General features: G+C 45.1%; 1 protein-coding gene across 3 annotated transcripts in view; it reads left to right on the forward strand.

Annotated features, from left to right (window-relative positions):
• Positions 1-27,557, forward strand: part of LOC119393176 (glutamate decarboxylase) — a 113,720-nt gene that overhangs the window by 47,583 nt on the left and 38,580 nt on the right. For all 3 annotated transcript variants that reach the window (XR_007416314.1, XR_007416315.1, XM_037660009.2), the window contains exon 3: positions 23,941-24,031. Coding sequence is in view for 1 of the 3 variants with exons in the window: in XM_037660009.2 (XP_037515937.1) it covers positions 23,941-24,031 (91 nt within the window). In the remaining 2 variants the exon portion in view is untranslated. The remainder of the gene's footprint in view (positions 1-23,940; positions 24,032-27,557) is intronic.

The following is a 27,557-nucleotide window of genomic DNA, read 5'->3' on the forward strand; positions in this document are numbered from 1 at the left end:
GGAAAACAAAAACCTGCTCTTGAATTGTGTGCAACGTGTTCTAAATGTGACATGATTCATGCCCTAGTTTAAAGTATCCACTTGGTCCCCAAGCACCGCCAACGAGCTGTCGATAGCGGCAAAAAATCACAGAAAGTAGCGTGCAAGATGAGTCGTATATTTGTGCTAGCTTCTCAGAACGGGAGAATGCTTCATGATTCTCTCTCTCTTGTTTTTATTTGTTGCACAGCAAACAGGCGTTTCCGCGCAGCATCGCTGTTATTAAGCAAAAACCATCATTGTAATTTGTAACCTACGGGCCAGTACGCGCTGGTAGACGAACAAAGCGCGTCACTGGGTGTCCGCACGCTCTGTCGCATTAGGACAACGCCAGACAGCCGCCACATCGGGGACACGTGCCGCAAAAATAATATTTGTGTCGGCTGCACTCGGACAATGGCGGCTGCCGTCGGTCCCGCAACGCAAAGGGGAATACGGCGCGCTTTGTCAGCCGGGTTCCCCCCTCCTTCGACAATATCCCCAACCCTGTTTGCGCGAGAATGCGCCCGAAATTGAAAGCAAGAGAGCGGCGGCTCGAGGCATTGGCACGGTAGGCAAATTGGAATACCGCCCCCTTCTCTCGTCTCTCTTTTCTTTAGAGACAGTCGCTCGGCACGCTCTGTTATTGCGTTCTCCTCGACGTCTTTTCGACGGAAGGAATGTGGGAATGGAAAAAAGAGCGATGTCTCCTCGGTGGCTCCAGAGAAAGTAAAAACTGAAAGTACATCAAAGAGGATCTTTGTGCAGATATTGACGCCCCATGTGCCGCATCATTGCCCTGCACGCGCTGATGAACCGTATTTATTTATTTATTTATTTATTTATTTATTTGTTTGTTTGTTTGTTTATTTGTTTATTTATTTATTTATTTATTTGTTTGTTTGTTTGTTTGTTTGTTTGTTTGTTTGTTTGTTTGTTTGTTTGTTTGTTTGTTTGTTTGTTTGTTTGTTTGTTTGTTTGCTTGCTTGCTTGCTTGCTTGTTTGCTTGCTTGCTTGTTTGTTTGTTTGTTTGTTTGTTTGTTTGTTTGTTTGTTTGTTTGTTTGTTTAGGCCGCAATCTTTTAGTTAAAAGACCATCGCAGTGGGGGAAGGGAAGAAGATAGTGATATGAAACAGTCAGGATACAATAACTCAATAAGTTCAATGCTGTAATAAATATATAATCCGAGTTACTACTTACAATTTCAACACAAATTATAATACATTACAAATAATTACAATATGTTGTAATATACAATGCAGAAATTAGTCAGAGGTTAAGTGAAGCAGCTTTGAAACAATGACAGTGCGCTATGTGAAACAGTATTAAAAATGTTATTCCAACCTAGGAAAAAATACATGTAGCACTTAATTCTAGAAGCCAGTGGAGCTATCGTTTTATTGTGTCGCTCGCGAGTGGCATAACCCGAAGAATTCTCCATAATATTTGAAGTGTCAACATTTCGATGCCCATTAAATGGTAGAACGAAAAATTTTAAGTGGAAAATACCGTTTCTATCCACAACCGATTCGATGCAAGTATTCATTATTAGTTCAGACTCTAACGTCCGACCGTAAGAGTTATAGATAAAACGTAAGGCTTTCTAGCTGCTCATTCTTTCCTTCCACAGCGTTCAGCGTCGTCGTTATTGTCGTGCCCGAAGTCCGGCAACGTTGTAGGCGCCCTACGCGAGAATAAGCAGTGCACAAGTGAGCAGACAGACGGCCGCATCCCCGCGCTGAAGCGTCGCATTCCGACGGCGCATTCTTGCGCAGTGCGCATTCCAGCGGCCACGCCACGTCAGTTCCCGCCGTTGCAGAACGAAGCACAGTTGCACGCGGAGTACCAACGCGCTCTATGACGTCAGCTGCTTTACCTTGCGTAAAAACCTCGCCGCCCCCGCTTCGGATGGGAATCGTTCGGTGCCTCCTCCTTTCGCCAGAGTGGAGGAGGGAAGCATTTTTCCGCACGCGCGCGCTTTCTGGCGCGACGTTTGAAAGCCGAGCAAGACGGATGGTCCCCTGCAAAAAAAAAGGGAAGAGCGCTCCCTTTTCGCGGTCCGCCGGACGGGATAATCGCTCGCTACGCACGGACGGTCGATCGATGCGGTCCTCCTCGCACGGGAGGCGGGTGCGAGCTGGCCCCGCCCACTTCGGGAGGAACCTCCCCGCACCCACCCGCCCTCGCGTGTTGCGCGCATCGCGCTGCTCGCCAAGGTGTGCTCACAAGCCTAGTTTCCCGTTTAGCATGTACATTTTCGTGTACTTGCGGGGGCCGTGTAATCAGTTCCTTTCCGGATCCAGGATCAGCACGGACAGGACAAAAAACGAAAAATACTCTAGTGATCGAAGGAATATAACTCGTTGAATGGATTCTAAAGAGAAAAATAAGTTTTTCTCTAATTAGTAAGCAACGATTTCACATTACGAAAGCACAACACATACCGTGACAAGACGCTTGGTAACGAGAAAACGTACAACAACAACAAAAAATAATAATACAGGTGGCGACGTAACCTAAGTTGCCGCACCATTTCGCCCTGACGTCATACATTTTGAAGGAGTCTGCTAGAGCCTGCTTAATCGTTTATAGTTAAAATATGTTTCCATTGTGTTCTGAGGGACCCAATGTCCTAAAGGGGTGTAATTTTCGAAGCTCACTTTACTCCGCCATACAATTCTCCTGTGCTCTAAGCAAGCGTGGATCTTAGTAAATGCTGATCTTTCATTTTGACAATGAAGTCAATTTTTGCGTGGCGCACCTACTGACATCGACGCGAGCGTATCGATGCTACAGTATCAGGCTACAGTCAGACTACAGTATCGATTCCGGTGACTTCACGCACCAGTATGGCTAGTGGTGGTGACGTCAGGTACCCAAACGTACGAAATGGCCGCCTGTGCGTCACCAAAGGAGCCCCGGAACGGAGCGGACGTGGTGATGTTACGACATCTTGCACGACAACGGGGGAGAAAGAGACAGAAGCTCATTCCGAGTCGTGACATCAGGGTACAGTAGGAACGAAAACTAGCTTTTAAAAACGTGCTGTAGTTATTATTTCAGGGTACGTTCACGTTTACTCGTCCGGTCGATTCCACGAAAGATCAAAAAAGTGTGTATATTTGATGTTTCCGATTTTCCTGATAATTTTGTATGTTGTGCACATATGACTGCACAGCACGAAATCGCAGTTCGTTTTCAAATAAAAATTTTTTTCATCACAGGAAAATTCGACAAGTGTCGCCGGTTGACGACGACCATTTTACGAAGAGTGCGTTTTCGTAAATTCGCAATCATGCTGGCAGCTACTGAAGCTATATATTACAAATATCTTTCTTTTTGGTGGAAGTAGAAGTAAAGAGGAAATAGCTGGTATGATTTCATGGAATTCTGAGCAAATTATGTATTTTTAAAAATTCACGAAAAACGCTGCGTTTTTGAAAATCAGTCAACTTTGGGACGCTATGGCTACTTCTGTGAACATCTCAGCTTGTTCATATTTGCAGCATGAATAGGCCTCTATGTGAATAATGAACCTCTGCATTTGTATTTCTCTAATAATTTTCAAAGTAGTAAATTTTCATGCTCGAAACACCAAAAAGAGAAAAGTGCTCCTCGATTAAAAATTCTATAATAAAAAAAACCCAATCTCAATTTTGTTCAAAGTCCCCCAAAATGTTCTCAAAGGACTGCAGAATGATATTATGAAAAAACATGTTGCATCATTTTGATTAGGACAAAAGCAGAAAATGTCAAACATTGTGTTTCCAGAGCGTTGTGGCTACTGCGGGAAGGACATCTCTAGTAACAAGAAAATACAGTAACACGTCTTTTTTCTTCTCTGAGCTTCGCTAAACAACAGTAATGATCTATTGTCGGAAAGTGGGAACTGTTTTGTAAAGAAAAAAAATATCGTTCCAATTAAATGCATTTGCGTGGTTTGCGACTTCACGCCAGTGTTAGACATCCCTCAGTCCACAGTAGGCACTTTCAGTTGCAGCCTCCTTTTCTTTCATCTATTTCAGTTGAGTATAATTCATATCTTGAGCGCTAAAGAACGCATTCCCTCCATGCGTCTCTTATGATGATGTGGTGCGCCAGAATTGAGAGATTGGTATAAAAGCCAAGGTCTCTTCATGAATGGAAATGAATTTCTGGAGAACGGTCGCCAAGACGTGTGGTTTTTGTTGGCCCAAATGTGTACGTTGTCAGACCTTATGTGATCAATGCAGAGTTTAAAAAGGATTACGTGAAGATTGGTGGCAGCAGTTTTGGCCACGGACAAAACACGTTTTGTTTGCATTGCATCTGCTTTGTTTTGCATCTCCTTGTATGTCTTGAAGCAGTGCTGGCAGATCTGGTCTCCCTCTTGAATTGAGCGCGCATCCTACTTCATGACCCTCCGCAAAAGAGACTCGATACGATATCTTCTACATAACGAAAATTCCGCTCCAGCGGAATTTTCTTTTTGTGCACCATGAGACAGTCCGTACAAAATCTCGGTCATGGCTATAACGCCTACCCGTAGCCACCTTCAGAGCGCAGGACAGTGATCGCATCAAGGTGAAGCACAATTTGGATGCTTAACTTCTATCTCAGGTGGTGTTTGGCTGACTGGCACAGCCGTGCTCGTTGCTGTCGTCTGCTCAGGCGGGCGTCTATCGCGCCGCCCTTTGCACCTGTCCGCCTAACGCATGCTACTCCGTTTACACGAGTGCTTGTAGCGCGGGCCACTCGATCCGCCACACGATCCGCACGGTGCGGATCCAGAGACCGGGTGGGAGAGCGACGAGCGGTGAAAAATGTATCGTGTAACCAACGCAATCGACACCCCAGCATTTTCTCGTGCAGAGCGACAAAGCCTGGCAAACAATGTGTGGCTGCTGTGCTTAAGTTGCACTGCGGTACTCGCCGTTCACCACTGTCGCTATTTGCGATTTCTCACATTCTTACAATGCATGATTGACTCAGCTACACAAATTTCGCGTTTAGCTTCGTTGCTTTTACATAGGTAAGCGCATTTACTTTAAAAAAAATTATCCAGAGAAAATGTCCGTGCTGCCCGTCGACGAGGAATATAAGTGGTGTCGCAAATGCATTTAATTGGAACGATCTTTTTTTCTTTACAAAACAGTTCCCACTTTCCGACAATAGATCATTACTGTTGTTTAGCGAAGCTCAGAGAAGAAAAAAGACGTGTTACTGTATTTTCTTGTTACTAGAGATGTCCTTCACGCAGTAGCCACCACGCTCAGGAAACACAATGTTTGACATTTTCTGCTTTTCTCCTAATCAAAATGATGCAACATGTTTTTTCATAATATCATTCTGCAGTCCTTTGAGAACATTTTGGGGGACTTTGAACAAAATTGAGATTGGGTTTTTTTTTATTATAGATTTTTTAATCGAGGAGCACTTTTTTCTTTTTGGTGTTTCGAGCATGAAAATTTACTACTTTGAAAATTATTAGAGAAATACAAATGCAGAGGTTCATTATTCACATAGAGGCCTATTCATGCTGCAAATATGAACAAGCTGAGATGTTCACAGAAGTAGCCATAGCGTCCCAAAGTTGACTGATTTTCAAAAACGCAGCGTTTTTCGTGAATTTTTAAAAATACATAATTTGCTCATAATTCCATGAAATCATACCAGCTATTTCCCCTTTACTTCTACTTCCGCCAAAAAGAAAGATATTTGTAATATATAGCTTCAGTAGCTTCCAGCATGATTGCGAATTTACGAAAACGCACTCTTCGTAAAATGGTCGTCGTCAACCGGCGACACTTGTCGAATTTTCCTGTGATGAAAAAAATTTTTATTTGAAAACGAACTGCGATTTCGTGCTGTGCAGTCATATGTGCACAACATACAAAATTATCAGGAAAATCGGAAACATCGAATATACACACTTTTTTGATCTTTCGTGGAATCGACCGTCCATTTTCCAGGCTGCCTTTCACTTGACGCAAAAGAAGAAAAAACCTAAAATATTCGTGTCCGTGCCCCTTTAACATAGCAAGTTCCAGTGAGAGAGAGACGAAGAAAAGTGAAGGCAGGGAGGTCAACCAGACGAACTAACGGTTTGTTACCGTGCACAGTGGGAAAAAAAGAAAGAGAAGGAGGAGGAATACACTGTTATTGAAACCAGCAGTTTAGTTGGCGCGGCCTCCCACAGAGGTCTTGCCTCTTCGCCGCCTTGCGGGATTGCTGCCGCGCTATAGTGGTGCCAAGACTGAAGGAACAGCGGGGCTGGGCGGCCTTCCTTGTTTCTCTTTATTTCTTTCTTTCTCTCTGATTTTGCTCTCTTTTTTTTTATTGAAATGATGAAATTGGAGAGGTTGGTGCCATTATGGTGGCACCGGCTACTCCTTCTCGCTTAGCAGACAAAATATGTAGTAGGAAAAATAATAAGGGCACAAAATGCAATACAGTAGAACACACAATGTGAAAATCGCACAGCCGAACATCACATGGCAGTTCAGACACGTCTAATAGGTTCGTATGTACACAAGTGTTGTATCACAGGTTCAAATAGAAAAAGTCAGTTCACATGCAGACGTTCAAACTCAAATATTCTGTATTGCTTGACATACACAGGAAAACACACTGACACAAATGATTACACATAAAATCAAACGCACTATCACAAACATTACACATTTCCTTTAGTATGAAGGGGAAATGACATCGTGTACAGTAGGTCAATATTTCCATAAAGTATTAGATTCTTCAAGAAACTTCTTGAAGGCGACAAGCGCTCTTTTCTGAAGAATTGCCGTTGGCCATGGATCCAATATTTTCTTCACTGTCAAAGGCCTTCTACCTAAAAGTAGTAGACTTGCTCGTAATACTTTTCGTTGTTCCCGGCCGCGACGGCTGCATTTTCGATGGAGGCGAAAATGTTTGAGGCCCGTGTGCTTAGATTTAGGTGCACGTAAAGAACCCCAGCTGGTCAAAATTTCCAGAGCCCTCCACTATATATACGGCGTCTCTCATAATCATATCGTGGTTTTGGGACGTTAAACCCAGGATATTATTATTATTATTATTATTATTATTATTATTATTATTATTATTATTATTATTATTATTATTATTATTATTATTATTATTACTTTTCCTTGTGATTTATATTTTTTGCACTCGATAAGTAGATGATGTACGTCTTCGTCAGGGTGGACGTAGGAACATTCTGTACTAGACGCACGTTTTATCCTTTGTAGGAAGTGTCGCGTAAATGCTGTGTCGAGCCGTAGGCGGGGGACTAATGTTGCAAATCTCCTATTTTCTCTCAAGTCTGATGAAATGCATAGTTTTATGCAAGGGTCTATTAAATATAAGTCCGAACTTTTAGACTTTTCATCGAACCATTTTTCTCTTATTTGAATATTTTTCTTTCTATTTCTTTCTTTCTCTACTTAATACTTTCTCTCTATTTCTCGCTCCTCATATTTTTATTTTTAGTTCCTTTATCTCGCTCTCTTTATCTCCCTGTATTTATCGCTGCCTTTTTTTTTCCATCTATTTCTCTCTTTTTTTTCCTTCCCTCTCTTTCTTTGATTCTCTCTCTCTCGCTTTCTGTCTTTCTTTCTCTTTAATTCGTTGTTTCTTTCTGTGACATGCTTTACTCTCTCCCCTCCTTCTTCCCTCCTCCTCGCCCTGACCCCTCCCCTCCTCACACTCACTTCCCTTTCCCATCTCCTTGCGATACTATACTATACTATGTTATGACTGCTAGCGTGCCTGGATAGCCGAGTGGTTATGATGCTCCCCTTCGGATCGTGTTTACGCGGGTTCGAATCCCGCCTCGCCAAGAAATTTTTTTCGCCAACAATTTCTCTATTTCTCCTCCTCTCTTTCTCTTTCTCTGCACTCGTTCTCTCACCCATCAAAATTATCAGAATTATGCGCAGGATAAATCGGCGCACGTGTTCTGGGAGCGAAGCAGGAGATGAAGAAAAGGACGAAGAGCGCGCGTGCCGGTTCATGGTGATGATAATTTTTGTTCAGGTTACGCACTCGAACAACTCCGCTGTTAAAAAGAAGCTGTGTATGGTGCAGTATAGCGAGGGCGTGTGAAAAGAAACTGAGGGTGAGGAATGGGGAGGGTAAGTCATGAATAGCCCTGTGTACTACAGTACAGCAAGGGCGAGGCGGAGTGATGTCAAGTTGAGGATGATGGGAATGAGGAGGGGCAGGGTAACGCATAGCATAGTCATGTGTAGTACAGTATTGGGCGCGAGGCCCACCACTGGAGACGCGGGTGCTGCAATCGCTGTGGCGTGCAGGGTTGGATCACGTGACCTCGCCTCGCTATGGCGAAGGGAAGCGGACGGTTGAATGCGTTGTTTTTCACCGCGATTTCGCTTTTGAACAGCGCAGTGACTGTTCTGTGGTCCAGACCACAGGATAAACTGCAGCTTTATTCTGTGGACCAGACCACGAAATGAAGTGCAGCGCTATTTTGTGAACCACACAATAAAGTTGTGCCACTGGTTGTGCGCTGTGGGCCGTGCAGAATGTACCGTAGCCCAAGCAGCCCACCTCTCTTGACGACGGGTTTCTCTCACAAATTGGAAGGGTTTATTCTGTGGTCTAGTTCACAGAAGAAGCACTGCGCCCTCCTCTCTTGACGACAGCTTCTCTCGCGAATCGCAATATTCGCTCGCAGTTTTGTGAATAAGTCCGGACCAAGGAGGTCATTTCCGGGCATAGTACGCGAGATGGAAGACGCTTTTAAGTGAAAGGTTCGAAATGCGAAGGCGAAGCCTATTTTTGGCATGCTTGCTGGTCTGGCATGCCAAAACAGGTAAACTTGTCGTGAATTGAAGCAGCAAAAAGAAGGCGTGTTATAACAAATGACAGCGGTTCTAAAAATTTCTGGACCTGATCTATCGCGTGCGAAACACTTAAGTCACTTTCACAACAGTACACTTGTGTGATGCAAAAAAAAGTGCTCTAAAATCTGCTCATACTCGGATTCTGAGCGATCCCCCCGATTGTGCGAACACGGCCACAGATCTCCCGAAGAACAGCGTCAACGCCACCGCGAGAAGGGAATCATAACGACAAAGGGCGACGCTACTAAAATATTCTGGCGCTGATCTAGCGTGCCAGGACACACTTCAGTCACTTTCACCGCAGTGCATTAGTGTCGTGTAAGAAAAATGCACTGAGATTGGCAAGGGCCTACATTAGTTGTTTCTGTAAAGTTTTCAGACGATGACGATCATACAATACTCGTAGTTATACGGCGCGTGCAAGTGTGTGTACTTAAGTGACAAAGTGTGCTGTGTCCAGTGACAACTAGTAGGTTCTCGCCAATCTTATTGCGCTTTTTTTTTTGCTTGACACAAGTGCACTGCGGCGAAAGTGGCTTAAGCGTTGCGTACTCGATGGATCAAGACCATAAAATTTTATACACGCTATCATTCGTTATTATTGTTTTCTGTTCGCGGTGGTGTTAGCGTTCTTTTTTGGGTGATTTATGGCCGCGCCTATTCAGAAGGATTGCTCAAAATTAAAGTCTCCCGTGCAGTTATTGGTGAAGTTATTGATATACAAATCACTGTTTAGTTCTTATCTTAGTTATTGCTATTTGGTTTGGGGAACAACTACAGAAACAAACTTAACAAAATTACTGAGGATACAGAAGAAAATACTGAGGCTGATAGACAACGCTATAGTTTCAGCACCTAGCGACCCACTGTTTAAAAAATATAAGATAATCAAAGTGAATGACCTATATCAATACAGACTACTACGAGAGTACTGTCTTAGCTGCAAACGCTCAAACTCTTTGTTTACAGATATGGCGAATCTTTGCTTAAAGGAAAAGGCTTATGAAACTCGAAATACAGAAATGTGGAACGTTCCTTACTTTCGTACTAATTATGGTTTTCAGATGCTTCGATGTACTCTTCCGCGAATTCTAAATAATTACATTAGCAAAGGTATAGATGTGTCTCATTTAAGTGTCGCTGAATTAACGGCTCTTTTTGCTGTATAAGCAATGTAGCAATTATTTGGGTGCAGAAGATTGCAGCAGGTTTCTTTGTTGTATAAGCTATGTATAAAAAGTGTATGATACTGTGATGTCCTTTCAGCTGCTGCCATTGTTCACAAAGGGGGCGGAGGATCCCTCAAGCCGTCATTACGGCTTTTCCCTCCGCCTCCTGTTACACTGTACTGTGACGAAATAAAGCAATCAATCAATCAATCAATCAAATGTTAGTGCACTTTTTCACATGACACAAACGTATTGTGGTGAAAATGACTTTAGTGTTCCGCACGCGATAGATCAGGTTCACGAAATTTTAGAACCGCTGTCATTTGTTATCACTATACGCCTTCGTCTTGCTGCTTCCGTTCACAATAACAAGTTTATCTGCGGCTGATATCAACACTCGCATATGTCAAAACATTGGAATCTTTCACGCATGCGCGTCTTCAAAGGCGATTCACAAAACGGCGAGCGAATATTGCTATTCGCGAGAGAAGCTGTCGTCAATAGAGGAGTGCGCAGTGCTTCTTCTGTGAACTAGACCACAGAATAAACCCTCTCAATTTGTGACAGAAAACCGTTGTCAAGAGAGGTGGGCTGTTTGGGCTACAGCGAAGTCTGGTTCGCACGGTCCACAGCACAAGTCTCTTTGATGTGGGGTGTGGTCCACAAAATAAAGCCGCACTTTATTTTGTGGTCTGGTCCATAAAACAAAGCTGCAGTTTACCCTGTGGCCTGGTCCACAGAATAGATTGGGGCTATATTCTGTGGTCTGCTGCACAGAAACGGTCGTCAAGAGAGGTGGGCTGCTTGGGCTACAGTGCATTCTGCACAGCCCACAGCGCGCAAGTTTATTGTGTGGTCCACAAAATAACACTGCATTTTATTTTGTGGTCTGGTCCACAGAATATAGCTAGAGTTTATCCTGTGGTCTGGACCACAGAATAGGCACTGCGTTTGAACAGCGTTGTTTTGCTCTCACTTCTTATGTGCGGACCCCTAGAGGCTACACAATCCGGAAAAGTGCAGTAAATGTTATCGGCGGCATGGTACTTTTCTGCTCCGTGTCACAGTGCGCTACGTACGCGAAGGGGCCAGGCGTGAGCTTTCACTTCTACCGCCACCGTGCTTTTCACGAGCATGATGCCGCTGTCACCTGTCTTTCTTTTTTGTTACTCAAGCCTGTGATGTTAAAATGGACACCGACCATGAATATTCACGGCAGCATTGTTCACAGTGAAAAATGAATGCGCAAACAGTCCGGTTATGTATGTTTTAAAATATGACGTAGGCAACGTGCGGACTTGTGTGGAAAGTTGCCGTCATGACGATTAAGCATGTGCGCCGTTGTCTAGATTGTCAAAGATTCAAGATAAAGCCGAGAAATTCAGCTATTTTTTCTTTCCGTTATCTTTGCCTTATCCCAGTCTATTTCGTGGCCAATTGCTTCTGCGTGTTGGGCCAGCACGTCCGATGAAACCTTTTTTACGTCATACATGTGCTGCTCGAGTATTTGCTGGAAGTTACCTGTCTCGCCGACGTAACTTCCACCACTGTTTGACACCCCCCCCCCCCCCCCCTCGCGTTTACTTTAATTGTCCTCGTGTCTTTTCCCGACCACACGGGTTTCCGTCAAACTGTCGACTTCAGCCCATGGGGTTCCTTGCTTATAGATTATTTCTGTAAAATGAGCCCATAGCCAGTGTCATGTCACTTGTTCTTCTCTGTGTTGCTTTACGCTACAAGCGAAAACGTGGCCAGCTTCAAAACTGATTCACCTTCTAGCAGCATCCGCGAAGTGTCATACTGCTTATCAATGAAGCTTTATAAATGCTGGACGCTGGTGTTTTCACAGCAACATAATATTGCCATTTAGCCCACGGTAAGTCATTAGACCACAGTAAGTCATCAGCATGGTCATTCAAGTGCGCAGGTAATACGCCCGGCTGGCGCACGGTGCATTTGCTATCGCAATCGAGCCTGATCGGGACCGTATTTTTCGATCGCGATTGGCCCCTTTGTGCAAGCTGGATAACGGAGTCAATCTTCGAAAATTTTCATCCCAATGTGGCTTGGTGGTGATCGAAAATGCACCGTGTGACAACCTTAGAAAATACGCGCAACGAGAAGCAACAGATAGATATTAAAATCGTGCCGCAGACAAACTCACGTGAAATGTTATCTAGCTACAACCACGGTATATCTTACACCGTGGCTACAACACTGAATGATGCGCGCGCGTACATATAGCTCTCGTGCGTTTGTCTCCAATCATATGAGAAAGGTTGCGGCTGCATGAATCTCTAAGCATACTGGATTGCTTCCCACAAAGCGGAGAAACCGCTTTCGTCGTGCTTCATAGGGCTATGAGTACTAAATAGGAATGTATATTTGCCCATGCTTGTCGTGTTAACCGCGGCCCGTTTTTATATGCAAACCTACAACGAATGAAGTTGCACGGTTGCCCGCATTTCTTGAAGCAAAAATATCTTTCTTTGCCGCAAGCACGCGCTAAAGCCCATTCGACACAAAATGATTCGTTACTTTTTACAAAATCAGCGTGCGCGGCCCCCGTGGTTTCCATATCGATGGCCATAGCAGACGACGCCGGATGCTCACCCTGGATGACAGTCTGCGCTTACGCACTATATGATGTTTTTGGTTGTTTTCTCTGTACGTGTTTAGCTTGTGTTCTGTGTACTACGCAGTGCTGTAGCTCAACTGAACTACTTAAGTGTTTACTTCTTGTTAATTTGTATACCAGCCCATATTCCTGTGCAATGAGTTCAATAGCACTGTTCGTGTGGGTGCGCATACGCATTTTTTCATTGTTCAGTTCTTCATGAAATGTAGGACAGTTGATAAGTTCAGTCAGGAAAGCTACATGATTGACAACGATTTAGCGCCACGGAGTCGTTCAACGCGTACGCACTTGTTCTTGCTCCAGTAACAGAATAAAAAAAAGGTAAGAGTTTAGCACAGAGCTCTGATCGATTCATTACGTGCACGACAGTGATGCAACAAAGCTGCGGTTATTTTATGGAATAACTGTCTTTTCTTTTTTTTTCAAACTAATAATGTCCGCTGCCTTCCATCAATTACTAACAACTCCACACAAACGCTCAAGATAATTTTAAAAAAAAGGATGAGATTTTGCGTGAAATTATACGACAGAAGTGTAAGGCACGCCATCGGGATTAATTTCGAACATTTGGGTTCTTCAAAGCGTACCTAAATCTAAACACACGGGTGGTTCAGCATAAATTTCGCCCAAAGTAAATATTGCGCATGACAACTCCGTTTTATCACTGCCGTGTCATTCGACTGTCTGTTTTTTTTTTAGGGGACAGTTTGAGTACCGAAGTGTCAGACTTCACGTGATAGAAATATTTCGCTGTAGCGGGACCACTACAATAAAAGGACAACTTAAGCACAACTAAAGCTCATCGCATAACCGATGAACTACAGTGCCGCAGTTATACACCTAACAACAACGCAAAAGTGCATGACCTAGAGCCTCGTTTTTATTCACCAACGAGTCGCTAAAACGGTGCCTTCACACACTATTTAGTGCACCTCATGTTTGGGGCTATGCCAAGCGCACTTTAGGGTGTGCTTGAACCAGAAAGCGGCACCAACACTGAAATGATTCTGGCGAACGAAAGGTACGACACCAATACACAGCCCTCTCGGAAGTCGCGCTCACTGATCTTATTACAATGCGCATGTAGCCGAGCAAGCCCATTTGCTTCTGCACACCGTGTTAGGTATACGTACGAGCAGTTAAACTCGCACTAACATAACAGAACAGACCGCCCTTCGGGAACGTGCAGGACGTACGCGCACATGCAAACACGATGTGGCTAGCAGACGACGCAGGGAGCAATCCATACTAGGCGCGCCTCAGCCAGCAGCCGCCAGGCGGCGACTCCGCTCGATCTCGCGGCCAATAGCAAGGTGGTGGGAAAGGGAAGTGATGGTGAGGAGGAGAGATGTGTGGGCGAGGGGGAAGGAGGAGGGGGCGCCACTGCATCACAAATAAAGCGTTTCTTTCCAGCAACGGAGGCCGAACAGGCTGCACGTTTGGAACGCCAGCGCGCGCTTGCCCGTGAACGCGAGCGTCGCTGAAGGACAGGCGAATCACTGCTCCGCACTTGCTTTCACGTTGAGTGCAACTGCGTACATTTGTTTTCTTTAATGAAAATCCTCCCCTGCTCACACAGTATTATCAAGTCAATTTTCATTCTCGATTCCGGTTACTTCAATGCAGAAAAAATAGTCTTCAGCGAAAAAGTGACTGTCCACAGAGAGGTGAAAGATTATGAGGCTCTCGCCAACTTACAAGAGAAAAAGCAAACAGCACCAGTGCGATGTCTTGTGGCACTCCAGCGCCTAAGAGAAAAAGAAATGCGCATACGGAGAGGTAACAAAAGAATGGAACGAGCGCTGGCGTTTTTACTGTTCCACTTCATTCGCCCTTGGTGTTTCGCTCAAGGTCACCGCACAGTGAGACGCGGCTTTCGCCTTGGCAGCAATTCCTCGTCGGACCACGCCGGTTTTGCAGCGCAGCAATGCCGGTCAAGAGAGCGGTGATGTCTGCACTGAGGAGAGGCCTGGACAGGTCTTTATTGCGTGTTGTTGCTGATGTCGAGGAAGGCGGGGAAGTACAGTGGACATTACGCTCGTGCTGTCCAGAGAAATTAAAGTATGAGAGACTTGTACAGATCGCGGCGCAGCTGTCAAAGTAGCAGTTACGTTTAGTGTGTTCTTATCGCAATAACAGCTTGGCGACTAGTTGTCGACTTCGATTGACTGGCATTTTGAGAGTCCTTAGTCGACTAGCGTCTGTCTCTTCTTCGTCAACGGATGAGTGTCTCGCTACCTTGCTGCAAGAAAAAGAAAAATGCGCTCAGCAAACTTGGGAGTATCAGAAATGTCTTTGGAGCTTGACAAGACACATTGTCTGCACGACAACATTTATGCTGCAAGGACTGAATACGAACAAGCGACGATCCTCACCCAGAAACAAACTGAACGATGATAAACAACAGGCATTTAAGCCGGATGTTGGAAAATATTCGCGCGATGCACTGTCAAACGTGCACAAGTGCCAGGCATCTTGTTGCCTTGTCTCGATAACATGTCGCCTTTCAGTCAAACTGCGAGGACGCGATGTCATTTCTTCTGCCTGAGATCGCTGAAACGCGCTTGAGTGGCCTCTCCACTCTCTCGCCGTTGCCGAAGCGTGTCTGACGGGGCGAAGTGCATCTGTGGGAACCGGCCCGCATCGACGGTCACGTGACGCAAGGCGCGAAGAACCGCACCCGTCAGGTGCGACCGCGTTAGATTGCACTGCGCGCCCTTTTTGACTGGCCTCGATAAAAATGAAAAAAAGAGAATAATAAGATAGGCGGGGGAGAGACAATACGGACGAAAATCCTGGACGCTAAGCGGCGCTCCTAAAAGCCTTTTCCTGTTGCACGGTGTGGGCGCCATCGCGTACGTCGCGTGAGAAACGTCGCAGGCGGCGCAGTGTGCCGTGCTGAAGGGTGGCTTTTGAGACGTTTCATTGCACTTTTTTTTTTCAAAAAGATTTCAATTGTGAGCTGGCTCTCACGTGTCAGATGAGCAAGAGTGCAGCTTTTCGCGTTGTTGTATTTAGAACAGAGAGAAACGATGCATCCGATGCCTGAACATCATCTTCTTTATTTCCTGTCCCCACGCGACCATCCTCATCTTCTTTCATATACAACATTTCCCCGGTTGATAAAAAAAAAAAAAAAACTATCGCTTGCGTAACGCATAGTCCCTGAGCTTCAACGGCGTTTTTTTTTAACTCGTGCGCTCTTCCGTGGTGGTTGGCCGGTCATTTTGTCCTGCAGTGAAGACGGCTGAGTACTTGATTCACTGATGGCTTGTGCTGCTATTTCTTGACGTGACGTAGGTGGACAGTCAGCATGTTGTTCACTCGCAGGAAATGCACCACCTTGAAGAGACTCGTCAGGTAGTGGTAGAGTCCACTCTAGAATACCCGGTCGATTGCCTGTGCACTTCTCCGCAGCTTCTGGGTGTATCGCTTGAAATTTGGAGGCGTTCCACACTCGCCCGTCATCCAAAAGAAATGAAGCTGGCCCTCGTTGCTCAATAATCTTCTTCGGTTCTGAAAAGCGCGAAGATATTTTCCCGTGAACTGACGACTTTCTCACGCGGACGTAGTCGCCGACGGCAAAGTGTCTTGTCCGGGCTCCGCGACGGCAGTCTGTGTAAAGTTTGGAAGAAGCTTGGTTTTGTCTGACACGCTGACGCAGCCATTTCATCGCCTGTGCTGGATTTTCGTGAAATGAAGAATCCGGTAATCCAACAATGCTTAAGCGTGTTCGTGGCAGTCGTCCGTACAGCAAAACGGCGGGTGCAACTCCCGTTGTGGCATGAGGTGTGCAGCGGTAGACCCCCAAATAGTCTGTCACGGCGACACGGATATCACGCCGCTCGTATACTGCCATCTGGACAACCGATTTGAGGACTCTGTTAAACCTTTCTACAAGCCCGTTTGCTTGCGGGTGGTAAACAGAAGAAAAGCAATGGCGTATTGCCACGTTCCTGAAGAAACTCTTCAAATTCAGCCGAGCTGAACTGCGGTCCGTGGTCGGAAACCATTTCACTCGGGTAGCCTTCACGAGAAAACACTTGTAGCAGAAAGTTCTTGACCGTCGCCGTAGAAACTTGTCTTGCAAAAAAAACTTCTGGCCATTTGCTGTGATAATCAATAAGCGTCACTGCATAACGGCAAGTGATGGGAGCTTGCTCAAATGGGCCAATAATATCGATGGCAATCTTCTCCCAAGGGTTGTCAGGGAAAGCTACTGGCTGCATAGGTGCTGCGGTTGGCCGTGCTGATTTGTCACATGACTGACAAACAACACATGTTTTAACCAGTTGTTCTACATGGTTATCCATTCGAGGCTACCAGTACAACTCTCGCAAACGGCTTTTCGTACGACTGATCCCCGGATGTGATTCGTGTGCGACTTCCATCAAACGACGAGTAAGGGTACTTGGAATTACGATCCTGTCACCACGGTAAAGCAAGTCGTGTACAATGGATAGTTCTGCACGTACATGAAAATATGGCATTAGCTCCGCTTCCAGAGATGCCTTATCAGGCCAAGATGACAAAACGAAGTCCATGACTTTTGCGATTGTACTGTCAGATGCACTCTCCGCTTGTAATTCTGCAATGGTTAGCATCGGAGAAAGAAGGCAAACAAACTCATCTTCGGCAACCTGATTGGTTTCTCCTTGCAAAGGCAGTCGAGAGAGCGCATCAGCCACCACATTATCGCTTCCCTTACGGTACTCTACGGTGTAGTTATAACAAAGAAGTCGCGCTGACCAACGTGAAATTCGCAATGGCCGATGTCCAACACCTTTGGTTGATAGCAAGGTGACAAGAGCACTGTGGTCGGTTCGCAAGACAAAGGGGCGACCCCAAAGGTACACGTGCCAATGTTCACAGGCCCAAACACATGCTAAGGCTTCACGTTCGCCTGCAGAGTATTTCCTTTCTTGTGGGCTCAAGGTACGGGAGGCAAAGGCAACCGTCTGTAGAATCCCCTTGTTATCTTGTTGCAGCACAGCACCCAGTCCATACCCGGAGGCATCGGTCGTGACGATGACAGGTAGGTTCGGGTCAAAGAAATGTAGAACCTTGCAAGTTGTCAGCAGTGATTTCAAACGGACGAAACTCTCTTCGGCAGCTGACGTCCAAGCAAATGGCTCGTTGCCTCGAAGCAATGCCCGTAAAGGTTCCACAACATCCGAAAAATGGGGAACGAACTTGGAGTAAAATCCCGCCAGACCAAGCAGGGAACGAAGTTCATTGATGTTTGAAGGCGCCGGAGCTTCTTTCATCGCTTGTATAGATGACGTTAGTGGAAAGAGTCCTTTGCCGTTCACAACATGTCCCAGAAACGTTAGTTCCGTGACGTCGAAAACGCACTTCTGGTTGAGTTTCAGGCCCGCTTTAGAAAGTCGTTGCAAAACGATGCGGAGATTTGAAAGATGATCTTCTCGAGAACGACCATATAGGATAATGTCGTCGATGTAGAAAAGTACACCTTTGCACCCTTTCAGTATGAGATGCATCATCTTTTGAAATGCTGACGGGGCTGAAGCCAAGCCGAAACATACTCTCTTAAAGCGAAAAAGCCCGTCGTGCGTGATGAAGGTAGTCAGATCACGACTCTCAGGATCGAGCTCTAGTTGATGGTAGGCAGACGCCAAGTCCAGCTTTGAGAATCGTTTGGCGCCAGCTAAGCTGTGCAGCAGCTCATCTGTCTGTGGTAGTGGAAAACTATCAACAATTATAGCTTTATTGGGCTCTCGCAGATCAACACACATTCGTATAGAACCATCCTTCTTGCGAACAACCACTATAGGAGAAACCCACTGGGAGGCGTCAACGCGCTCGATTATGTTTTGGGCTTCAAGTTTCTGCAGTTCAGCCGACACTTGTTCACGAAGGGTAAACGGCAGCCGTCGTAGCTTGCTGGCAACGGGTGGAACGGAATCACGAACCTTAACCTTGTGTTTGAATCCTTTGGCAAGTCCGAGCTGTCTGTCAAAGAGGTGTTCGTACTCTGAACGTAGCTCAGCTGGCAATGTAGGAGTGCTGGAGGCCAATGCAAGACACTGAAGCGATTTACCTTCAATATTCATCTGTAGTGCCGCAATGGCGTCTAAGCCCAGTACAGTGGTGCCTTCAGATACAACATACAAAAGAATGCAAGCAGTTCTGTCTTGGAACGCAGCTGAAGCGACAAAGCATCCTCGAACTCTTATCTTTGACTTGGAGTAGTCGAAAAGCTGCACTGAGGTAGGTTTCAAAGGGTAAGTGCTTGCAAAAAACTGATGATAGAGTTCTTCAGCCAGAATAGTGACAGAAGATCCCGTATCAACTAGAAACGAGATAGGGCGACCTTCCACAGCGACGGATGCGTAAATGCCATGCTTGCGTCCATTGACAACACAAACTGTTTTTCCGCTACTCTGGGAGCTAGCGTCGTCGTCGTCATCAACTTGTTGAACTTTAGCTGAATATCCAGACGACCTACACATAAAATCTAAGTGGCCAATCCTCTCGCAGCGACGACATCTGCGCTTGCGGGCCTTACATGCAGGACTGTTTGCAAGACGATCAGTCGCTCCACAACGATAGCAAGCTCGAAGGTTCGTGGTACCTTGTACGGGATGCTCAGATGATTTGGCTTTGCACTTATTACAAGTTGTGCGTTCATTTGGTTGCTCAGAAGACCGAGAAGAGCTTTGCGCTCTTTTAACGTGACGAACTGAAGCATCGTCGCAAAATTCCTTAGCATGACTGACGGCTTCCTCGTACTGATTAGCAATTGTTAGAGCTCGTGAGAGCGTCAATGAGGAGCCCTCAAAAAGTAACCGCTCACGTAAATGATTATTCGTCGTTTTCGAGACAAGCTGATCACGTAGCATCTCATCAGCGAGGCTTCCAAAATTACAGTCGGCAATGAGGATTTGTAAAGCAGCGACGTATTCTTCCGCTGTCTCACCTGCATGCTGAGCACGGCGACTGAACCGTTGTCGAGCCACGATGACGTTGACTGAACGCTTGAAATGGTCCGAAAGCAGGGCGATTGCAGAGTCATACGCGTCATTCGTCGATCCGGCGTCACCTGTGCTCGAAGGAAGCAGAGCCAGACAGCAAGTCCGCTGGCTTCAGTGTAGAGAAGATCCGCTGCCCCTCCATACCAAGACATGTGAGCAGGATAGCTTTTCGACGTTCGGCTGGAAGCTCTGAAGCTCCAGAAGCCACCATGTATGTCTGAAAGGCCTGCTTCCACTGGTCCCATGGTACAGCCGGATGACCAGGCGAAGGCAGGAAAGGCGGTGGCGGTTGCAATCCCGGAATGCTCATTGTGGTGATGCAGCAGAAATCACCAGGACTCTTGCTCTTGCATGGGTTGAAATCTCGTCGCCAATATGTTGTATTTAGAACAGAGAGAAGATGATGATGATGATGATGATGACCTCTTCCTAGTGGCGCTTACCCACAAAGGGGAATGGGCCAAGAACCGGGCGGCAGGATTTTGAGGTAAATACTTGAGGCTAAAGATAAACGTTGTAATTTTTTACTGAAATAGATAAAAAAAAACAGAGCTAATACTTGAAAATTCTGCAGAGCACACAGTCAGTCTATCAGGTGTGAAGTTTGACGGATGTAACACCGGTTGGAATTAGTACTGAAAATAAGCCAATATAAACTAGCATGGTAATCTTTTGGTTTCCTGTATGTAAGCAAACACTGCAGAGTGGACCTCCCTGTGGCTATAACCGTGCGAGTATCTTATCTTCGCTGCAACAGAAGCATAAAAGTTGGCTGGTTGCTTTGTGGGGTTTAACGTCCCAGAGCGACTCAGGCTGCAAGAGACGCCGTAGTGGAGGGCTCCGGATAATTTCGACCACCCGGGGTTCTTTAACGCACACTGAAATCGGAAAATGCACGGACCTCTAGCATTTCGCAAGACGGAAATACTTGAAGTATTAGAGAGAAACGATGCATCCGATGCCTGAACATCATGTTGTCCCCACGCGACCACCCTCATCTTCTTTCATATACAACACGCGTGACACCCGACGCTTCTGCCGGTATATTGCCCATGTTGTTACGGCGCTCGGCAGGTGACCCGAAAGTCGCGGGTTCGATTTCGACCGCGGCGGTCACATTTCCGTCTTGCGAAATGCTAGAGGTCCGTGCATTTTCCGATTTCAGTGTGCGTTAAAGAACCCCGGGTGGTCGAAATTATCCGGAGCCCTCCACTACGGCGTTTCTTGCAGCCTGAGTCGCTCTGGGACGTTAAACCCCACAAAGCAACCAGCCAACTTTTATGCTTCTGTTGCAGCGAAGATAAGATACTCGCACGTAAAGTTTCCAGCTTTGCGAATATTTGATATCAAACATGCGTTTCTGTCGCCGCAGGAGGCGCTTGCCATGAGGCCGTTCCAAACGTAAGAAAGAAGGTGAAAGACGCTGTGGCGACGGCACAGATGTTCTAGGGAAGACTTCAACCTACAATAAAAATCTATAATTACGCATTATATTTTTATCTTTTTATGTTTTCTTCCTTTCTCTGTTTTTTTTTTTCTCTTTTTTTTCTAAATATTTGCTAAATATAGGAGAACCATTTAATACTAAGCACCACGGCAATATGACGTGATTTATTTCAGTGCCCACCCAGGTTGAAACTACATTGCAGTTCATGTTTATCTATATACACTGCGAGGTCTAAGATAGCTATAACCATTAGTCGCCAGGATCTTGAACGATTTCTAATAAAATAATTTTTCTGCCGCACGGGAGTGATTCAGGCTGACGCTTGCTTTACAGGTGGTTGACGTAAGGCGCGCGCCTCGACCAATCGCGTGCGGAAAATGTGTCAGTTCGCTTTTATAAAAGACACAAGATCCCGGTCTAGTTCATGTATTGACATTTCTATGAGAACATGAATGTGATTTCCAGAAGTTAAAAAAAAAAAAAAAAAAAACTCGATGCAGCTATTTGTTGCAGTATCTTCGCCGCAGTAATTGTCTATAGACAGTGAAGCACGCTTTACAGGCTGAAAGAATTTTTTATTTTTTTTCTGAAAAGCCGCCGAATTTTCTGCAGTGTTCTCGTTATAGGGAACTAGACTATAATCTAGTTCTCTATAGTTCTGGTACATCTGTTTTTAAAGTTATTAAACTCTCCCACAAATAGCTCATAATTCTCGAAAGTAGTTTAGTGTAATTTACATTGCAATATGCAGGCGATCCGAAGCTTTAGGCGGTAAGCCCTCTCCGTGCCGCTTAGCAATACAATGCCGGAAGTTCGCTTCTGCTTGTGAGCCTTGCCAGAGCATTAAGCGTCTGGTCCGCGGGATCGATACAGCCTACTTTACACCCCATCACTCCGCTTGTATTTATCTGTGGCGACATGTGTTGCTCAATCCAGACAGCAGCTACTGGTGACCGCTGGATTGTCACCGTTGTCAACCATTGGATACGCCAAACTTGTGCTGCTGCCATCAAGTGATTAAGTGCCCCTCATCTCTCGCATTCTACGTTTTACGGCACATAACTCCTCGTGTGGTTTGATTGAGCATGCTGAGGCCCTCCCGTTGACTTGATGAAGTGCTGCGCGTAACCGTAAGCAAGACAACACATAACTACCACCTCACATCAATGGTCCGACCAAACTTTATTCTCTGTTACTTTCATATATGGTCACCCCAACCACGCTGATTTCGACAATCTACTACCGTTCGTCAGGTTTGCTTCCAGTGTCTTCATTGAACGCACAATTTCATGCTACCATTTTTATTTATTACGACGAAAGTGCTTTTAGGCTAGGTTGGCGAAAGCGCGCACCTAGCTGGCGTCCGCAGAAGCCGGCCCCGAAGGCACGTGACCTCTTCCACCGCAATTGACGCCGGCGCCAACAACAGCCGCCGCAACCACCTGCAGCCGCTAAAGCCCCCGAATGAAACGAGCAGCCGCGGCGGAGGAGAGGCCCGAAGAGCAGAAGGAAAGCGTAAGCGACGCGTGGCCGCCGACGTGTAGCATCTACAATGAGATGCTTCTCAACTCATTTGAATATGCCTAGCGATTTTCTTTTTCTGGAATACGGGCGCAGATCTGCGTCCGCGTTGGACATGACCTTTCCTACTGCGCGCCCACGCTACCACGGACGCCGCCTGTGCGTAACAAAAAATTCGCGGTAACAAAAACGACGCTCCTCCCTGGAAATGTACTTCTTTGTTTCTTTGTATCCGTTGCCTGTGTTTAATATTTCTACATTGCTGCATGGACCGCCGTCGTAGAGCAAACGCGTGCAGCGAATCGCATTACCCATTCCGCAGACGACCGCAACATTGAGACAGTGGGCGTCTACAGCCATTCGCTCCTTTGGCTTCAAAGGGGAAGCACTTTTTGTGCGCCTCATCGTCATCGTCATCGCCATCCCAGATAATTCCTTTTTGCGGTGCTCTCTGTGCCCTGGCCAAATAAAGCGTTCGGCCAACTTTAGTTTTTTCACTCTAGATATCAATTCGCATGTCATATTAGTACTATGTGTTCAAAGTCCAAAGCTAATATTGGTCAACTCTTGCCATTAAAAAAATATGAAAGTCGTGTAATACCCTAATACATGCATTTATTGTGCAAGAAATACAGAGAAAGGAATGACTCGGTACTTGTGTGAGAAATTCTCGAATAATTCGTAAGCGTTGTAACCGCATGCGTCACAGCACTTACGCAGTGAATAGTTTCCTCGAAATATGCCGCCTTCTAGCTTCGCACTAGTGATGCCAAGCCTGAAGGAAGCCTTCTTTGTTTCTCTTTATTTTTATCTTTCTTTCTTTTTCTGTCATCTCTGTCTTTTTCGTTTCTGTTTATTTCTATTTCTTTCTTTCTCTATTTGTGTTTCCTTCTCGCTTTTCCTATCTTTCTCTCCCCCTCTCTCTTTATTTAGACCATCGTGTGCGTGTTGTCTTGCGTGGTAGGTCTCACGAGGATTGGTGTGTGCGCGAATCGTCTCAGCGCGCTGTGCAAAATGCGTCGAGCCTCGAAACGCGCTTGTATGCTGGCGGGACATTCTTCAGAGCGTTTTGTTACGCTTGCTCAGTCATGCTTTTAGAGCATCGGCTTCCTGTACCGCAGGCCTCGAGTTGAGACGCAGTCGTCAAAACATTCTTATCTCACTCAGTAGTCCCACGTAGCCATACGTGTCACTGTAGTGTTGCGAGGTAAGTAGCCCCGCAATGTTCACGCGTTAAAGATGAATCACGCAGTGTTGTGTCCACGGGTAAGAGCAGCGTTGTGATGTGAGCTCTTCCTTCTCTCCCAAGGCCACCCACATTTCTTCAACCAGCTGTCAAGTGGCCTGGACATTGTCTCCCTGGCCGGCGAGTGGCTTAGCGCAACAGCCAACACTAACATGTAAGAGGACGTTTTTCTCCAAAAACTCGCTTGTTGGATACCGCTGTGCTCTTCCCGTGTGCTCTTTAAGCAAGCGTTATTTATTTATTTATTTATTTATTTATTTATTTATTTATTTATTTATTTATTTATTTATTTATATTACTTTACAAACACTAAACAAGCATAGAGTAATATAACGGCGATTGTGAAAACAAAAATAAAAAATAAATCGAAAGTTTAAGGAGCGTGTCACACAACATTGGCAACATAACCACAGACGCAAAAACTCTACGTCGATACGGAAATGCTTGGCACTGTTACATTGAAAATACTAATTAATAAAAAAAGGTTCATTAATTTTCTCATTCTAAATTTAAGGCAGGTGTTTTATACGGGAAAGTTGTATGGGGCGTCACAATCCATGGCATCCCCATATCTTAGAAACGCAAGAAGTCACGCATTTTTTTAGGAACCTAAAAACGCGAGTAGCTATAAAGGCATTGCGCAATGATAGCGACTAGCGTTTACAGGGAATTTTGATTTCTCTGAGTGTAGGAATGTACAGCTACCTTGATGCCGTTTAGAGCAAACTTGTAAGCGATGGAATTGTTTTAATTAAATTGCCTTATGCTGTTATGGGTAACGTATTTAATTACATTTGTCGGCTGGTGGAGAGAGAAAGGCTAAGTGAAAGGTAGGGAGGCTAACCAGGAGAAAATTATCGGGTTTGCTGCCCTGCACTGGGGAAGGAAAGAATGAAAGAAACGGTCGAAAAATACTTAAAGAATGCACACACACTTAAGCACGGGAGTGTCATAGTCGTTCAGGGAGGCCGGTCGACCACAGAAACTTCAGCAGGGCCATTCGTCGCCTTCTGGTTGGACGCTCGAACGTGGGCTTGTTATTCAGTAGTGTAAATGAATTGCTTCATGCAATTCCTTAATTAAAAAAATACTCATTACTTAAAATTAATTAAAATTACTCACTACTTTCCCAAGTACTTTCCCAATAAAATATAGCTCATTACTTTCCCAATGAATGATGTAAAACGGCAGCGCTAGAACGAATACAAAGGACGAGATGAAGACAGGACTGTCCTTTGTAGTCGTCCTAGCGCTGCCGTTTTACATCATTATGAACCCAAACCAACTCGCCTACCTATCTGTTAATCCCAATTATTTTGACTGAAAGATAGCATGTCCGCTTCCCTTCTGGCTGGTAATTAAATAATGTAATTACTTCAAGCGAGACATAAAAATAACTCATTACTTTCCCAATTACTTTTGACTGAAATATAGCATGTCCGCTTCCCTTATAGCTGGTAATTAAATAATGTAATTACTTCAAGCGAGACATAAAAATAACTCATTACTTTCCCAATTACTTTTGACTGAAATATAGCATGTCCGCTTCCCTTATAGCTGGTAATTAAATAACGTAATTACTTCAAGCGAGACATAAAAATAACTCATTACTTTCCCAATTACTTTTGACTGAAATATGGCTCATTACCTTGTTCTATGCCTTTCTTTTATTCTTATTCTCTCTCTCTCTCTCTCTTGACTGAAATATAGCATGTCGCTTGCCCTATGGCTGGTAATCTAGTGGTGTAGTGAATTACTTCAAGCGAGTAATAAAAAATTACTCATTGCTTTCCCGATTACTTTTCACTGGAATACAGCATGTCCGCTTCCCTTATGGCATGTAAGATTGACCAAAAAAGGAAATAAAAAGCAAATACAGGTTAATGTGAGTGCCAAAGCTCAAGCGAGGGAACGAGGGAGCTGCTTCTGCAATGCAAAAAAAGGCAGCTTCGTACTAGTGGTGCCAAGCCTGAAGGAAGTGCGAAGCTAGGCGGTCTGCTCTGTTTCTCTTTATTTTTCTCTTGCTTTCTTTTTCTGTCATCTCTGTTTTTTTCTGTTTATTTCTATTTCTTTCTTTGTTTCTTTCTCGCTTTTCCTATTTCTTTCTCTTTCTTTCTATGCTATGATTTACTCTCTCCTCCTTTTCCTCTTCCCCACCCTCACTTCCCTTTCCCACTCCCTTTCTATACTATACTATGCAAGGCTACTCTGTGCTCTGCTATCGTGCCTGGATAGCCGAGTGGTTACGACGCTCGCCTTCGCATCGCAGGTACGCGGGTTCGAATCCCGTCTCTCCAGGAATTTTTGACGCGACAGCGTTAAAGAGCTCGTTTCGGAAAAATTCCGGTGTCGGCGTCGTTGGTTGTAATTGAAAATGATCATCTTGCCTGTGAATGAAAAATTGAGAAAGATGCAAATAAAATAAATAATAAAAAACTTCGGTCCGGGTGAGACTCGAACCCTGGCCGTCTGCGTGGTACCCAGGTGTTCTGCCACAAAGCCACGCTACTTTTTTTTTCTTTCTTTATTGACTATGTACATACATACAGCAGTTACAAACAAATGTATACTGACCAAAGAACAACAAAAAAGAAAATAAAAGGTACACAAGTATCAGACTTTGAAGGCATCTTAAAATTGCTTCATCTGTAGAAGGCTTTCTACTTGGTGAAGACATTCAGGTGCATCTTGTTGGACCTTTTATGTTTCCAAAAATGAACATATAGATTCATAGAAGTAGTGTCGAACCGAGCGTGCATTAATATCAGCATGGCGCACCGCTGTTCTAGACTGCCATATACTGTGCAGGCCCAGTAACATGACTAGATCGAACGGTGCCCCTTCCTCATTTTCAACCGGGAGAAATCTGATGCCGTAGGCGTCAAGGGGCAAATCCTTTTTTAAAGTCCGTTGAAGAACGTCCCAAAAATGACCGCATGCCAGCAGTCAAGAAAAACACGTTCGATGGTCTTCGGCTTGCTACAGAGTAAACAATGGTATCCCCAAGAAGCGAATAAGCCTTTTTCCCTCATCGATGCTTTGACCGGCAATGCTCCAGCTTGTAATATGAAGAAAAAGGTTTCACACCAGGTGTTACTTCCATTTCCTTTTTTACTCGGCTCAAGACATTCAGACCTGGGCCTACACGGCACATTGCTCTATAAAGAGGAACAGGAAGAACTGTATCTACTGGATCTTTGTATAACTTTTTACGGGAAACAGTACAGAGATATTCCAAAGAAAAACGCGTTTTTGAAAAGAGACACAAATCAGCCACTTCTTTCAGGTAACCTCGAACGTTTGTTTTCACGTTGCCAGATGCCGCCACCAATTCCGGCAACAGCCTCCCAAGCTTAAGCTGTATAGCAGTACGTATGAAAGGGTCTCGATTATCTCGGAACTGCTTGAAACTGCTTCGGAAAAAAAACCTTGTATGAATGCCCTGTAGTGGAGGGAGTCTCCTTAACGCACGTAATATTGCGTAGCAGAAGCGTAGAATCGCGCCAGGCGTCAAGACATGTGAATTGCACAACGAGTGGGTGTTTTAAAGGCCCACCCATTGCAAAGCGCTTAGAAATATTTAATCATCATCAGCTGCAAAAGCATGAACAAAGCGAACAGCTGCGTAGGTTCGCGTGTTGCCTAACGGACGCTTAGTTTACCCTACGCTGATTCGAAAA

The sequence above is a fragment of the Rhipicephalus sanguineus genome, chromosome 5 (genome assembly GCF_013339695.2).
Source record: "Rhipicephalus sanguineus isolate Rsan-2018 chromosome 5, BIME_Rsan_1.4, whole genome shotgun sequence".
Classification (NCBI taxonomy): domain Eukaryota; kingdom Metazoa; phylum Arthropoda; class Arachnida; order Ixodida; family Ixodidae; genus Rhipicephalus; species Rhipicephalus sanguineus.